Source organism: Oncorhynchus tshawytscha, unplaced genomic scaffold (assembly GCF_018296145.1).
Source record: "Oncorhynchus tshawytscha isolate Ot180627B unplaced genomic scaffold, Otsh_v2.0 Un_contig_1390_pilon_pilon, whole genome shotgun sequence".
Taxonomy (NCBI): Eukaryota; Metazoa; Chordata; class Actinopteri; order Salmoniformes; family Salmonidae; genus Oncorhynchus; species Oncorhynchus tshawytscha.
This window is the reverse complement of record NW_024609756.1, coordinates 305,863-320,391: the sequence shown is the minus strand read 5'-3', so window position 1 is coordinate 320,391 and position 14,529 is coordinate 305,863. Positions and strand designations below refer to the sequence as shown.

Here is a 14,529-nt window from a genome sequence, read left to right as displayed (position 1 = left end):
AAGCATCCCCAAAGAATGATGTTTCCACCTCCATGCTTCACGGTTGGGATGGTGTTCTTGGGGTTGTACTCATCCTTCTTTTTCCTCCAAACACGGCGAATGGAGTTTAGACCAAAAAGCTCTATTTTTGTCTCATCAGACCACATGACCTTCTCCCATTCCTCCTCTGGATCATCCAGATGAAACTTCAGAAGGGCCTGGACATTTGCTGGCTTGAGCAGGGGTACCTTGCGTGCGCTGCAGGATTTTAATCCATGATGGTGTAGTGTGTCCCTAATGGTTTTCTTTGAGACTGTGGTCCCAGCTCTCTTCAGGTCATTGACAGGTCCTGCCGTGTAGTTCTGGGCTGATCCCTCAAATTCCTCATGATCATTGATGCCCCACGAGGTGAGATCTTGCATGGAACCCCAGACCGAGGGTGATTGACCGTCATCTTGAACTTCTTTCATTTTCTAATAATTGCGCCAATAGTTGTTGCCTTCTCACCAAGCTGCTTGCTTATTGTCCTGTAGCCCATCCCAGCCTTATGCAGGTCTACAATTGTATCCCTGATGTCCTTACACCCTCTCTGGTCTTGGCCATTGTGGAGAGGTTGGAGTCTGTTTGATTGAGTGTGTGGAATGGTGTCTTTTATGCAGGTAACGAGTTCAAACAGGTGCAGTTAATACAGGTAATGAGTGGAGAACAGGAGGGCTTCTTAAAGAAAAACTAACAGGTCTATGAGAGCCGGAATTCTTACTGGTTGGTAGGTGATCAAATACTTATGTCATGCAATAAATTGCAAATTAATTACTTAAAAATCATACAATGTGATTTTCTGGATTTTTGTTTTAGATTCCGTCTCACAGTTGAAATGTACCTATGATAAAAATGACAGACCTCTACATGCTTTGTAAGTAGGAAAACCTGCAAAATCGTCAGTGTATCAAATACTTGTTCTCCCCACTGTACCTTGGCCATCCAGGATGGTTACTTACTACTGGTAGATACCTTGGCCATCCAGGATGGTTACTTACTACTGGTAGATACCTTGGCCATCCAGGATGGTTACTTACTACTGGCATATACCTTGGCCATCCAGGATGGTTACTTACTACTGGTAGATACCATGGCCATCCAGGATGGTTACTTACTACTGGTAGATACCTTGGCCATCCAGGATGGTTACTTACTACTGGTAGATACCTTGGCCATCCAGGATGGTTACTTACTACTGGTAGATACCTTGGCCATCCAGGATGGTTACTTACTACTGGTAGATACCTTGGCCATCCAGGATGGTTACTTACTACTGGTAGATACCTTGGCCATCCAGGATGGTTACTTACTACTGGTAGATACCTTGGCCATCCAGGATGGTTACTTACTACGAGCAGATACCTTGGCCATCCAGGATGGTTACTTACTACTGGTAGATACAGTGCCTTGCGAAAGTATTCGGCCCCCTTGAACTTTGCAACCTTTTGCCACATTTCAGGCTTCAAACGTAAAGATATAAAACTGTATTTTTTTGTGAAGAATCAACAACAAGTGGGACACAATCATGAAGTGGAACGACATTTATTGGATATTTCAAACTTTTTTAACAAATCAAAAACTGAAAAATTGGGCGTGCAAAATTATTCAGCCCCCTTAAATTAATACTTTGTAGCGCCACCTTTTGCTGCGATTACAGCTGTAAGTCGCTTGGGGTATGTCTCTATCAGTTTTGCACATCGAGAGACTGACATATTTTCCCATTCCTCCTTGCAAAACAGCTCGAGCTCAGTGAGGTTGGATGGAGAGCATTTGTGAACAGCAGTTTTCAGTTCTTTCCACAGATTCTCGATTGGATTCAGGTCTGGACTTTGACTTGGCCATTCTAACACCTGGATATGTTTATTTTTGAACCATTCCATTGTAGATTTTGCTTTATGTTTTGGATCATTGTCTTGTTGGAAGACAAATCTCCGTCCCAGTCTCAGGTCTTTTGCAGACTCCATCAGGTTTTCTTCCAGAATGGTCCTGTATTTGGCTCCATCCATCTTCCCATCAATTTTAACCATCTTCCCTGTCCCTACTGAAGAAAAGCAGGCCCAAACCATGATGCTGCCACCACCATGTTTGACAGTGGGGATGGTGTGTTCAGGGTGATGAGCTGTGTTGCTTTTACGCCAAACATAACGTTTTGCATGGTTGCCAAAAAGTTCAATTTTGGTTTCATCTGACCAGAGCACCTTCTTCCACATGTTTGGTGTGTCTCCCAGGTGGCTTGTGGCAAACTTTAAACAACACTTTTTATGGATATCTTTAAGAAATGGCTTTCTTCTTGCCACTCTTCCATAAAGGCCAGATTTGTGCAATATACGACTGATTGTTGTCCTATGGACAGAGTCTCCCACCTCAGCTGTAGATCTCTGCAGTTCATCCAGAGTAATCATGGGCCTCTTGGCTGCATCTCTGATCAGTCTTCTCCTTGTATGAGCTGAAAGTTTAGAGGCACGGCCAGGTCTTGGTAGATTTGCAGTGGTCTGATACTCCTTCCATTTCAATATTATCGCTTGCACAGTGCTCCTTGGGATGTTTAAAGCTTGGGAAATCTTTTTGTATTCAAATCCGGCTTTAAACTTCTTCACAACAGTATCTCGGACCTGCCTGGTGTGTTCCTTGTTCTTCATGATGCTCTCTGCGCTTTTAACGGACCTCTGAGACTATCACAGTGCAGGTGCATTTATACGGAGACTTGATTACACACAGGTGGATTGTATTTATCATCATTAGTCATTTAGGTCAACATTGGATCATTCAGAGATCCTCACTGAACTTCTGGAGAGAGTTTGCTGCACTGAAAGTAAAGGGGCTGAATAATGTTGCATGCCCAGTTTTTCAGTTTTTGATTTGTTAAAAAAGTTTGAAATATCCAATAAATGTCGTTCCACTTCATGATTGTGTCCCACTTGTTGTTGATTCTTCACAAAAAAATACAGTTTTATATCTTTATGTTTGAAGCCTGAAATGTGGCAAAAGGTCGCAAAGTTCAAGGGGGCCGAATACTTTCGCAAGGCACTGTACCTTGGCCATCCAGGATGGTTACTTACTACTGGTAGATACCTTGGCCATCCAGGATGGTTACTTACTACTGGTAGATACCTTGGCCATCCAGGAATGGTTACTTACTACGAGCAGATACCTTGGCCATCTGCTGGATCCTGTAGATCTCTGTAGATTCAACCACTTCACTGCTGGATCCTATAGATCTCTGTAGATTCAACCACTTCACTGGTGGATCCTGTAAATCTCTGCACATTCTGATTGTCTCTCTTGTGATTGGTTAATCAGCAGAGCAGGACCGACCAACAGGAGCTGGCCACTGGAGGAGAGAAACACCGGGACCCTGAGCACTGATCAGGCATGACCATGGAGACAAACAGGTGTGTGTGTGTGTGTGTGTGTGTGTGTGTGTGTGTGTGTGTGTGTGTGTGTGTGTGTGTGTGTGTGCGTGTGTGTGTGCGTGTGTGTGTGTGTGCGTGTGTGTGTGTGTGTATATGTGCGCGTGTGTGTGCGTGTGTGTGCGTGTGCGTGCGCGTGTGTGTGTGTGTGCACACAGTGCTGTGAAAACGTATTTGCCCCCTTCCTGATTTCTTTTTTTTTTCACATTTGTCACACTTAAATGTTTCAGATCATCAAACAATTTAAATATTACACAAAGATAACCCAAGTAAACACAAAATGCAGTTAAGTGATGATTTTATTTATTAAGGGAAAAAAGCTCTCCGAACCTTCATGGCCCTATGTGAAAAAGTAATTGCCCCCTAAACCTAATAACTGGTTGTGCCTCAGCAGCAACAACTGCCATCAAGCGTTTGTGATAACTGAGTCTTTCACGTCGCTGTGGAGGAATTTTGGCCCCTCTTTTAAGGTCAGTCCACAGCATCTCAATCGGATTCAAGTCCGGACTTTGACTAGGTCACTCCAAAACCTTCATTTGGTTTTTATTTAAGCCATTCAGAGGTGGACTTGCTGGTGTGTTTTGGATCATTGTCCTGCTGCAGAACCCAAGTGCAATTCAGCTTGAGGTCACGAATGGATGGCCGGACATTCTCCTTCAGGATTTTTTGCTAGAGAGCAGAATTCATGGTTCCATCAATCACAGCAAGTCGTCCAGGTCCTGAAGCAGCAAAGCAGCCCCAGACCATCACACCACCACCATATTTGACTGTTGGTATGATGTTCTTTTTCTGAAATGCTGTGTTACTTTAACGCCAGATGTAACGGGACGCACACCTTCCAAAAAGTTAAACTTTTGTCTCATCAGTCCACAGAATATTTTCCCAAAAAGTCTTGGGGATCATCAAGATGTTTTTTGCCAAAAGTGAGATGAGCCTTTATGTTCTTTTTGGTCAGCAGTGGCTTTCACCTTGGAACTCTGCCATGGATGCCATTTTTGCCCAGTCTCTTTCTTATGGTTGAGTCATGAACACTGATCTTAACTGAGGCAAGTGAGGCCTGCAGTTATTTAGATGTTGTTGTGGGTTCTTTTGTGACCTCTTGGATGAGTCGTCACTGCGCTCTCGGGGTAATTTTGGTAGGCCGGTCTCTCCTGTGAAGGTTCACCACTGTTCCAAATTTTCTCCATTTGTGGATAAGGGCTCATGGTTCGCTGGAGTCCCAAAAAGCCTTAGAAATGGCTTTGTAACCCTTTCCAGACTGATAGATGTCAATTACTTTGATTCTCAGCTGTTCCTGAATTTCTTTGGATCATGGCATGATGTCTTGCTTTTTGAGATCTTTTGGCCTACTTCACTTTGTCGGGCAGGTGGGATAGTAACGTCCCACCTGGCCAACATCCGGTGAAATTGCAGAGCGCGAATTTCAAATGACAGAAATATAAATATTTCACATTCATGAAAATACAAGTATTATACATCAAAATAAAGATTAACTTCTTGTTAATCCAGCAGCTGTGTCACATTTCAAAAAGGCTTTACGGCGAATGCACACCATGCGATTATCTGAGGACAGCGCCCTGCATACAAAAACATGAAGAAAAAAAATTCAACCAGGCTGCTGCGACACGAAAGTCAGAAATAGCGATATAATAAATGCCTTACCTTCGAAGATCTTCTTCTGTTGGCACTCCAAAAGGTCCCAGTTACATCAAAAATGTTCGATAAAGTCCTTCTTTATATCCATAAGAACTCAGTTTAGCTGGCGCGCTTCATTCAATAATCCACCGGTTTCCCTCCTTCAAAATGCATACAAAATGAATCCCAATGAATAAACGAATAAATGATCCATTTTAAGACGGAGAATAGTATGTTCATTACCGGAGATAAATAACAAAACGTGCTTTCACCCACGCGCATGGAAACACTACAGCCAAAATGGGAGCGACTTAGAAAAACTACAACTTCTAGCTCGTTTTTCAAAAAAACCAGCCTGAAACTCTTTCTAAAGACTGTTGACATCTAGTGGAAGCCCTAGGAACTGCAATCTGGGAGGACTTCGCCTCATAATAAACATGAAAGCCATTGGAAACAGTGGAAGGCTGAGCATAATTTTATTTTGATGGTTCTTCCTCTGGGTTTCGCCTGCCATATCAGTTGTGTTATACTCACAGACATCATTTTATATCCAAATCTACCAATTATATGCATATCCTAGCTTCTGGGCCTGGTAGCAGGCAGTTTACTTTGGGCACGCTTTTCATCCGGACGTGAAAATACTGCCCCCTTCCCAAGAGAGGTTAATTGATTTCTTGATTCAACAGGTCTGTCAGTAATCAGGCCTGGGTGTGGCTAGTGAAATTGAACTCAGCTTTCCAAAAATTTGATTAACCACAGTAAATTCAATTACTTTGTCACATAGGACCATGAAGGTTCGGATAGCTATTTTCCCTTAATTTGATTTATTATCACTTAACTGCATTTTGTGTTTACTTGGGTTATCTTTGTGTAATATTTAAATTGTTTGATGATGTGAAACATTTAAGTGTGACAAATGTGCAAAAAAATAAATTAATCAGGAAGGGGGCAAATACTTTTTCACAGCACTTTATATACACACTACTTTTGACCAAGGCCCATAGCGAATCCCACGGGGAGTGGGACTCTGTTCTATAGTAGTGCACTAGATAGGGAATAGGACTCTGTTCTATAGTAGTGCACTAGATAGGGAATAGGACTCTGTTCTATAGTAGTGCACTATATAGGGAATAGGACTCTGTTCTATAGTAGTGCACTATATAGGGAATAGGACTCTGTTCTATAGTAGTGCACTATATAGGGAATCCCACGGGGAGTAGGACTCTGTTCTATAGTAGTGCACTATATAGGGAATCCCATGGGGCCCTGGTCTAAAGTAATGCATTATATAGGTAATAGGGCTCTGGTGTAAAGTAATGCATTATATAGGTAATAGGGCTCTGGTCTAAAGTAGTGCACTATATAGGGAATCCCATGGGGCCCTGGTCTAAAGTAATGCATTATATAGGTAATAGGGCTCTGGTCTAAAGTAATGCATTATATAGGTAATAGGGCTCTGGTCTAAAGTAGTGCACTATATAGGGAGTAGGACTCTGTTCTATAGTAGTGCACTATATAGGGAATAGGACTCTGTTCTATAGTAGTGCACTATATAGGGAATAGGGCTCTGTTCTATAGTAGTGCACTATATAGGGAATAGGGCTCTGGTCTAAAGTAGTTCACTATATAGGGAGTAGGACTCTGTTCTATAGTAGTGCACTATATAGGGAATAGGGCTCTGGTCTAAAGTAGTTCACTATATAGGGAGTAGGGCTCTGGTCTAAAGTAGTTCACTATATAGGGAGTAGGACTCTGTTCTATAGTAGTGCACTATATAGGGAATCCCATGGGGCCCTGGTCAAAAGTAATGCATTATATAGGTAATAGGGCTCTGGTCTAAAGTAATGCATTATATAGGTAATAGGGCTCTGTTCTATAGTAGTGCACTATATAGGTAATAGGGCTCTGGTCTAAAGTAGTTCACTATATAGGGAGTAGGGCTCTGGTCTAGTTCACTATATAGGGAATAGGACTCTGTTCTATAGTAGTGCACTATATAGGGAATAGGGCTCTGGTCTAAAGTAGTTCACTATATAGGAGTAGGGCTCTGGTCTAAAGTAGTTCACTATATAGGGAGTAGGACTCTGTTCTATAGTAGTGCACTATATAGGGAATCCCATGGGGCCCTGGTCAAAAGTAATGCATTATATAGGTAATAGGGCTCTGGTCTAAAGTAATGCATTATATAGGTAATAGGGCTCTGTTCTATAGTAGTGCACTATATAGGGAATAGGGCTCTGGTCTAAAGTAGTTCACTATATAGGGAGTAGGACTCTGTTCTATAGTAGTGCACTAGATAGGGAATAGGGCTATGGTCTATAGTATTACACTAGATAGGGAATAGGGCTCTGGTCTATAGTAGTACCACTATATAGGGAATAGGGCTCTGGTCTATAGTAGTGCACTATATAGGGCTCTGGTCTATAGTAGTGCATTATATAGGGAATAGGGCTCTGGTCTATAGTAGTGCACTAGATAGGGAATAGGGCTCTGGTCTATAGTAGTGCATTATATAGGGAATAGGGCTCTGGTCTATAGTAGTGCATTATATAGGGAATAGGGCTCTGGTCTATAGTAGTGCATTATATAGGGAATAGGGCTCTGGTCTATAGTAGTGCATTATATAAGGAATAGGGCTCTGGTCTATAGTAGTGCACTAGATAGGGAATAGGGCTCTGGTCTATAGTATTACACTAGATAGGGAATAGGGCTCTGGTCTATAGTAGTGCACTAGATAGGGAATAGGGCTCTGGTCTATAGTAGTGCATTTTTAGGGAATAGGGCTCTGGTCTATAGTAGTGCATTATATAAGGAATAGGGCTCTGGTCTATAGTAGTGCACTAGATAGGGAATAGGGCTCTGGTCTATAGTATTACACTAGATAGGGAGTAGGGCTCTGGTCTTTAGTAGTGCACTAGATAGGGAAAAGATGCCATTTGGGATGCATTCCTCGTCTTCATCATCCTTGTCGTAGTAATATATATTTTCTCCGGGCGATTAGCGGCAGATTGTCTCGGCACCTCCACCACTGAATCACACAGTCACTTGGTAATCCAGACTGTAGGCTATTGGAGGAAGAATTTGCATTGCTGTTTAAATATGTATCTAGTTAACGTTGTTAGGGTTTTAATGTCAATCATAACCACTATTAACACACGGCTCAAGGCTGGGAGGTCGCCCTGAGTGACAATGGTTTGGAGAGAGGAGGAGAGGGGAGGGAAGTCCAAATTCAAGATTTAGCTGGTCTGTATGATTGAGGCCTACTGAGAGAGAGAGAGTGTGTGTGTGTGTGTGTGTGTGTGTGTGTGTGTGTGTGTGTGTGTGTGTGTGTGTGTGTGTGTGTGTGTGTGTGTGTGTGTGTGTGTGTGTGTGTGTGTGTGTGTGTGTGTGTGTGTGTGTGTGTGTGTGTGTGTGTTGGGTTGGGTTGTGTGTGTTGGTTTGTTGGTTGGTTTGTTCTATCTATTGAGATGTTAGAGTAGGTCATGTTGATTTACTGATCCTGGTTGACAGAGATGTTAGAGTAGGTCATGTTGATTTACTGATCCTGTCTGACAGAGATGTTCGAGTAGGTCATGTTGATTTACTGATCCTGTCTGACAGAGATGTTAGAGTAGGTCATGTTGATTTACTGATCCTGTCTGACAGAGATGTTAGAGTAGGTCATGTTGATTTACTGATCCTGGTTGACAGAGATGTTCGAGTAGGTCATGTTGATTTACTGATCCTGGTTGACAGAGATGTTATAGTAGGTCATGTTGATTCACTGATCCTAGTTGACAGAGATGTTCGAGTAGGTCATGTTGATTTACTGATCCTGTCTGACAGAGATGTTCGAGTAGGTCATGTTGATTTACTGATCCTGTCTGACAGAGATGTTATAGTAGGTCATGTTGATTCACTGATCCTAGTTGACAGAGATGTTCGAGTAGGTCATGTTGATTTACTGATCCTGTCTGACAGAGATGTTCGAGTAGGTCATGTTGATTATAACATCAAAGGTTGTACATGATTTTGATCAGTAAAATAATTCATGTAACTTTCCCCAAATTACAACGTTTTCTAGAAATACCATCTACAAGTTACCCAGAGGGTCTTCTAACTAGGACTTATGGAAAACCTGGGAATGTTGGGCATTTTACAACCTTAATAAACCTATAGCTGAAGCACTGAATGGACTGACCCTGGACGTCGCATGAATGTGATCAGTTTGAGTAGACCTTCAAGTAAACCTGCCTCTTCCTCCTCTTTCTTTCCCCCTCTTTCTTCCCCCACTTTCTCACCCCTATTTCTTTACCCTCTTTCTCCCCCCTCTTTCTTTACCCCTCTTTCTATACCCCTCATTCTTCCCCCTCTTTCTTCCCCTCTCTTTCTTTCCCCCTCTTTCTCTCCCCTCTTTCTTTACCCCTCTTTCTCACCCCTATTTCTTTACCCTCTTTCTCCCCCCCTCTTTCTATACCCCTCTTTCTTTCCCCAACTCAGGTGAACAAAGATGCAGGGAAGCTGAAACATTTTGGTCTTGTTTGAAAACAGCCTTTGACCATTTCTTTTTCGACTGTAAACTCCATCTTTTTTAATGCATTTTTTTAATCAAATGTATTCTGTAAATATATCTGATAACTGATCAAGCTCTATTCTGAAATGTTGATGCATGATTAGCCTAAGAATTATGAATTTAAGTCTAAGTCAAATGTGAATAATTATGCTAATGTCTTGCTAGTAGGTTTTATTTTAACAGAACATTGTATATGCTATATAGGCCTAGCCCTGTCCAGCCCCATCTCAGTTCTCTCACAACCAGCCCTCCTGCTGAAAAATGGTGTTTTAAATTTTCTGCCCGTTTAATTGAATTGTTCTTTAATCCCAGCCTCCTTTAAAACAGTGCAGTAATTAGGCTTTTTGTTTTTCATGATTGACCCTGGTCACCTTCTACAGTATCCTAACACAGAGCTGTAAACTAGCCTATTGTATTGCTGTATTAAAGAGGTTTTGTATCCTGTGTTTATGGCTTTTAGGCCTGTCCCTTGTATTTGTTGCACACTAAAGTATGTCAAACCCACTATCATTAGGCATGCTGAGGCAGTGAATGTTTGGTCTCTCTATAGTTTATCAGATGATGTGGCCTACAGTATTGTACTGTGTACCGTGTAGGCTACTGTGTGTATGTGTCGAGATTACGGACTGCCGACGGTTTTTATTCATGAACTGAAGCCAATATAACAAGCGATTTTTAAGCGGTGAGCACGGGCAGCAGCACTGCGCGCCGAACGGAGCAGCTCGAGCCCCTTTCCTGAACAGCAGCCACGGCCTTGTCACGAGCTGTCGACGCGCTGCGCTCGGGACTAATCTGACAGCACCGCGCAGACCCTAATCCGCCACTGTATTCTAATCTATTTACTCTGCATTCTAAGAGGATTTGCTTCTCAAAAATATATACAACAACGAATCCGAGGCTGGAAAGTATGGTGAAATGGACAGAACAGATCAGTCAGTCAGGATGGGTTCTGTGTTTTCTTTATTTGTGTTGTTTTGTTAGGTTTCCAAAAATAATAATAATCATTGTATGTTTTTTCAATCGTCAATCGTTTTGGGAGAGAGATTGGTGAAAATAATTACGTTTCTGTCTGGTGATACAAGGCTAATACTTGTCTTACGTAAACAGACATGGTTCTGTTTTGTTCAGTGATACTCAAGAGAGCAGCTGTTTGGATAAGTGATATGTCATTGGTTTTATCTCCTGATATATGTCACTTTCAAACAACTACTGCAGCCTAATATCACATCATTCAATGACTTGACATCTGAAAATAAAACCTACAAAACCTGTTATAAAAGTCATTGGGTTACAGTTGATATCTGTTTTTTAGATGTCTGCTGTGGGCCTGTAGGTGTCGGCTAGGACTACAAATACCTCAATCATCTCAGATAACACCTAGTCCTGGGCTAATACCCATTGTAGAGAATCTCCAAGTTTTATAGTCCAGGACTCGGTTTGATCTGTGTCTGGGGAAGCCGTCTGCTCAACTTTATATACACTGCTCAAAAAAATAAAGGGAACACTTAAACAACACAATGTAACTCCAAGTCAATCACACTTCTGTGAAGTCAAACTGATTTCCATTGATCATTTTTGTGTGATTTTGTTGTCAGCACATTCAACTATGTAAAGAAAAAAGTATTTGAAAAGAATATTTCATTCATTCAGATCTAGGATGTGTTATTTTAGTGTTCCCTTTATTTTTTTGAGCAGTGTATTTACACAGTTTTGATTAGAACCAAATAACAAATGTCTCTCCTGTTGGGAAACCTCTGGCACCTGTGACCAGACAGGTCTAACGTTAAGACCACAGCCTCCAGCACACACACGTCTACGTTGTCAGCATAGGTTTAGCTTCTGCCCTTTGACCTCGCCTCTATCTCTCCCCACTACTATCCTCTCTAGCTGTCCAATAAAAATAAGAAAATATTCGCAAATGTATATATTTATGTCGACAATGTGTCTTTTTAAGGCGATGCGTTCGCGGGGATCTCTATTCGCGGTACACGCTGCGCATGTCGGCTCAACCGGATTGTCGACTACCCGTAGTCCGGTTGAATCCCGGAGTAAATCTGTGTCCAGGAAACGGGCCTTCAAGTGTAGTAATAAATATATTGAGTAGGCCTTTAATAGACTCCAGCCACCTGAGATGTCTGGAAGAGATGAGCCTATTAGGACAGTGCTATTACTATACTGGTGGGGCGTGGTGTAGTGGGGGAGTGGCCTTGTTAGCGGTTGAAAATGAAGCTAACCTCCAGCGCGCGTGTCTTACCCACCCATCATTATCCGTTATCATCCACGTTATCTTGTGCAACAGCTACTCTGTGGGGTTTTAATGTCACGTACACAAGTACAGTGAAATGTCTTTCTTACAAGTTCTAAACCCAACAATGCAGTAATCAATATCAATGTAGTAATATTGTCTCTCTGTCTGTCTCTCTCTCTGTCCCTCTGTCTGTCTCTCTCTGTCCCTCTGTCTGTCTCTCTCTGTCTCTCTCTGTGTCTCTGTCTGTCTCTCTCTGTCTGTCTCTCTCTGTCCCTCTGTCTCTCTCTGTCTCTCTCTGTGTCTCTGTCTGTCTCTCTCTGGCTGTCTCTCATGTCTGTTTCTCTGTCCCGCTGTCTCTCTCTGTGTCTCTGTCTGTGTCTCTCTGGCTGTCTCGTAGCCTAGCCTATAGCCTCCTATATCAGATGTAATAATAGTCCATGACGGATGTGTTGGTGTTGGGTACATTTTCCATCCTTTTGCTTCCCCCAATCAACCCTTGTCAGATCAGTGATGACCTCAAAGAAGGAAAGAAGCCCTCCATGCACAGTATTAGAACTGGGCCATCCAAGTCAAACACCTTGAGGGGAGCCGGGGTCATGAGAGGAGCCTAGGAGCCGGGGCCTTGAGGGGAGCCTAGGAGCCGGGGTTCTTATGAGGAGCCTAGGAGCCGGGGCCTTGAGGGGAGCCTAGGAGCGGGGTCTTGAGAGGAGCCTAGGAGCGGGGTCTTGAGAGGAGCCTAGGAGCCGGGGCCTTGAGGGGAGCCTAGGAGCTGGGGCCTTGAGGGGAGCCGGGGCCTTGAGGGGAGCCTAGGAGCAGGGGCCTTGAGGGGAGCCTAGGAGCCGGGGCCTTGAGGGGAGCCGGGGTCATGAGAGGAGCCTAGGAGCCGGGGCCTTGAGGGGAACCGGGGCCTTGAGGGGAGCCGGGGCCTAGAGGGGAGCCTAAGAGCCGGGGCCTTGAGCGGAGCCTAGGAGCAGGGGCCTTGAGGGGAACCGGGGCCTTGAGGGGAGCCGGGGCCTTGAGGGGAGCCTAGGAGCCGGGGCCTTGAGGGGAACCGGGGCCTTGAGGGGAGCCTAGGAGCCGGGGCCTTGAGGGGAACCGGGGGCCTTGAGGGGAGCCTAGGAGCCGGGCCTTGAGGGGAGCCGGGGGCCTTGAGGGGAGCCGAGGAGCCGGGAGTCTTGAGGGGAGCGGGGGGGTTTGAGGGGAGCCAGAGTTTTGAGTGTGATGCGAGCAGCAGTCAGGGAGAGCTAGCTTGTGTTCCAAATGGCACCCTAGTCCCATAGGGCCCTGGTCAAAAGTAGTGCACTATATAGGGAATAGGGTGACATTTTGGACAGAGACTTGGTGTGCACTCAGCTGGGCTTTACCTATCCAAACCTAGTAGGAATACTGTGAATGCACTCCCTGGGTTGTCATGGGGATGAGTAAGCTGCTTTCAGCTAGGAAGGAAGTTCCTTTTTCTCTGGGGCTTGGAGGCTTTCTCTGGGGCTTGGAAGCTTTCTCTGGGGCTTGGAGGCTTTCTCTGGGGCTTGGAGGCTTTCTCTGGGGCTTGGAGGCTTTCTCTGGGGCTTGGAAGCTTTCTCTGGGGCTTGGAAGCTTTCTCTGGGGCTTGGGGCTTGGAGGCTTTCTCTGGGGCTTGGAGGCTTTCTCTGGGGCTTGGAAGCTTTCTCTGGGGCTTGGAGGCTTTCTCTGGGGCTTGGAGGCTTTCTCTGGGGCTTGGAGGTTTCTCTGGGGCTTGGAAGCTTTCTCTGGGGCTTGGAAGCTTTCTCTGGGGCTTGGAGGCTTTCTCTGGGGCTTGGAGGCTTTCTCTGGGGCTTGGAGGCTTTCTCTGGGGCTTGGAGGCTTTCTCTGGAGCTTGGAGGCTTTCTCTGGGGCTTGGACGGACCTGACCATCACATAACAGGAGAAAAAGAGTTTCATCCTTTTATTGCAGTTTTGAAGTGTAATATTAAAGAGGTCTTGTGCTGCTCACCGCTGATGAAAGTGTCCGTTTATGATTAGTATCAAATCAGGTAAAAAATGTTGATAACATTCGAAAGTCAAACATCGTGAGTATTTTTCTAAATTACAAACTATCTCAGAGGGGGAAAAGTGTCTTGCTGGCTGACTGTGCAAAGCTGGTCTTGAAAAAGCTGCCCTGCCACTTGTTAATTACCTCTTGCAACACCACCAATTATCAATTGGAATCTAAAACGTTTGATTCTTGTACCTGTCCCAGACATAATTGACGCATAAAACAAAACCAAAATACCTGCCGAACAAAACCCAAAGCTGCCCGGCAGGACGGCCTCGTATCACAAAGCACCATTGAAACTAGAGCCGTCACTCCTGACTACACCGTGTCGGTACAGGGTCATGTTCATTCGGCCCCAAACGGGGGAAAAAACAGACAAGCAGGGAGGGACTACTTTGGACTTGTCCAATAAGAAATGTTAATTATCCATTTGCGAAACGCTTTGCTACGTTGTGCACTAATTAACACGACCCCGTTAAACTCTGTTTAACCTCTTCCTCAGGTAAGTATCCTCCCAGGCCCGGCCCCATGCCGTCTCGCTCCTCAGACCGAACTATCAACACGTGAAGATGCTGACGTCTGGCGACGCTAGACAGCCAATGAAAAACCAGGTTGGATGAGAAAAGGAGGAGGAGAACTGTCCCAGCATGCAGGT

The 14,529-nt window shown here is 44.2% G+C and overlaps 1 protein-coding gene across 1 annotated transcript in view; it reads left to right on the top strand.

The window, feature by feature from the left end:
* LOC112241537 (WD repeat containing planar cell polarity effector) overlaps positions 1–10,061 on the top strand; it is a gene marked incomplete at its 5' end in the record, with an annotated part of 88,521 nt that extends 78,460 nt beyond the window's left edge. The window contains 2 exon segments of the mRNA XM_042317636.1: positions 3,319–3,410; positions 9,543–10,061. Of these exon segments, the coding sequence (XP_042173570.1) occupies positions 3,319–3,377 (59 nt within the window).
* Between the last annotated feature and the right edge of the window lie 4,468 nt (positions 10,062–14,529).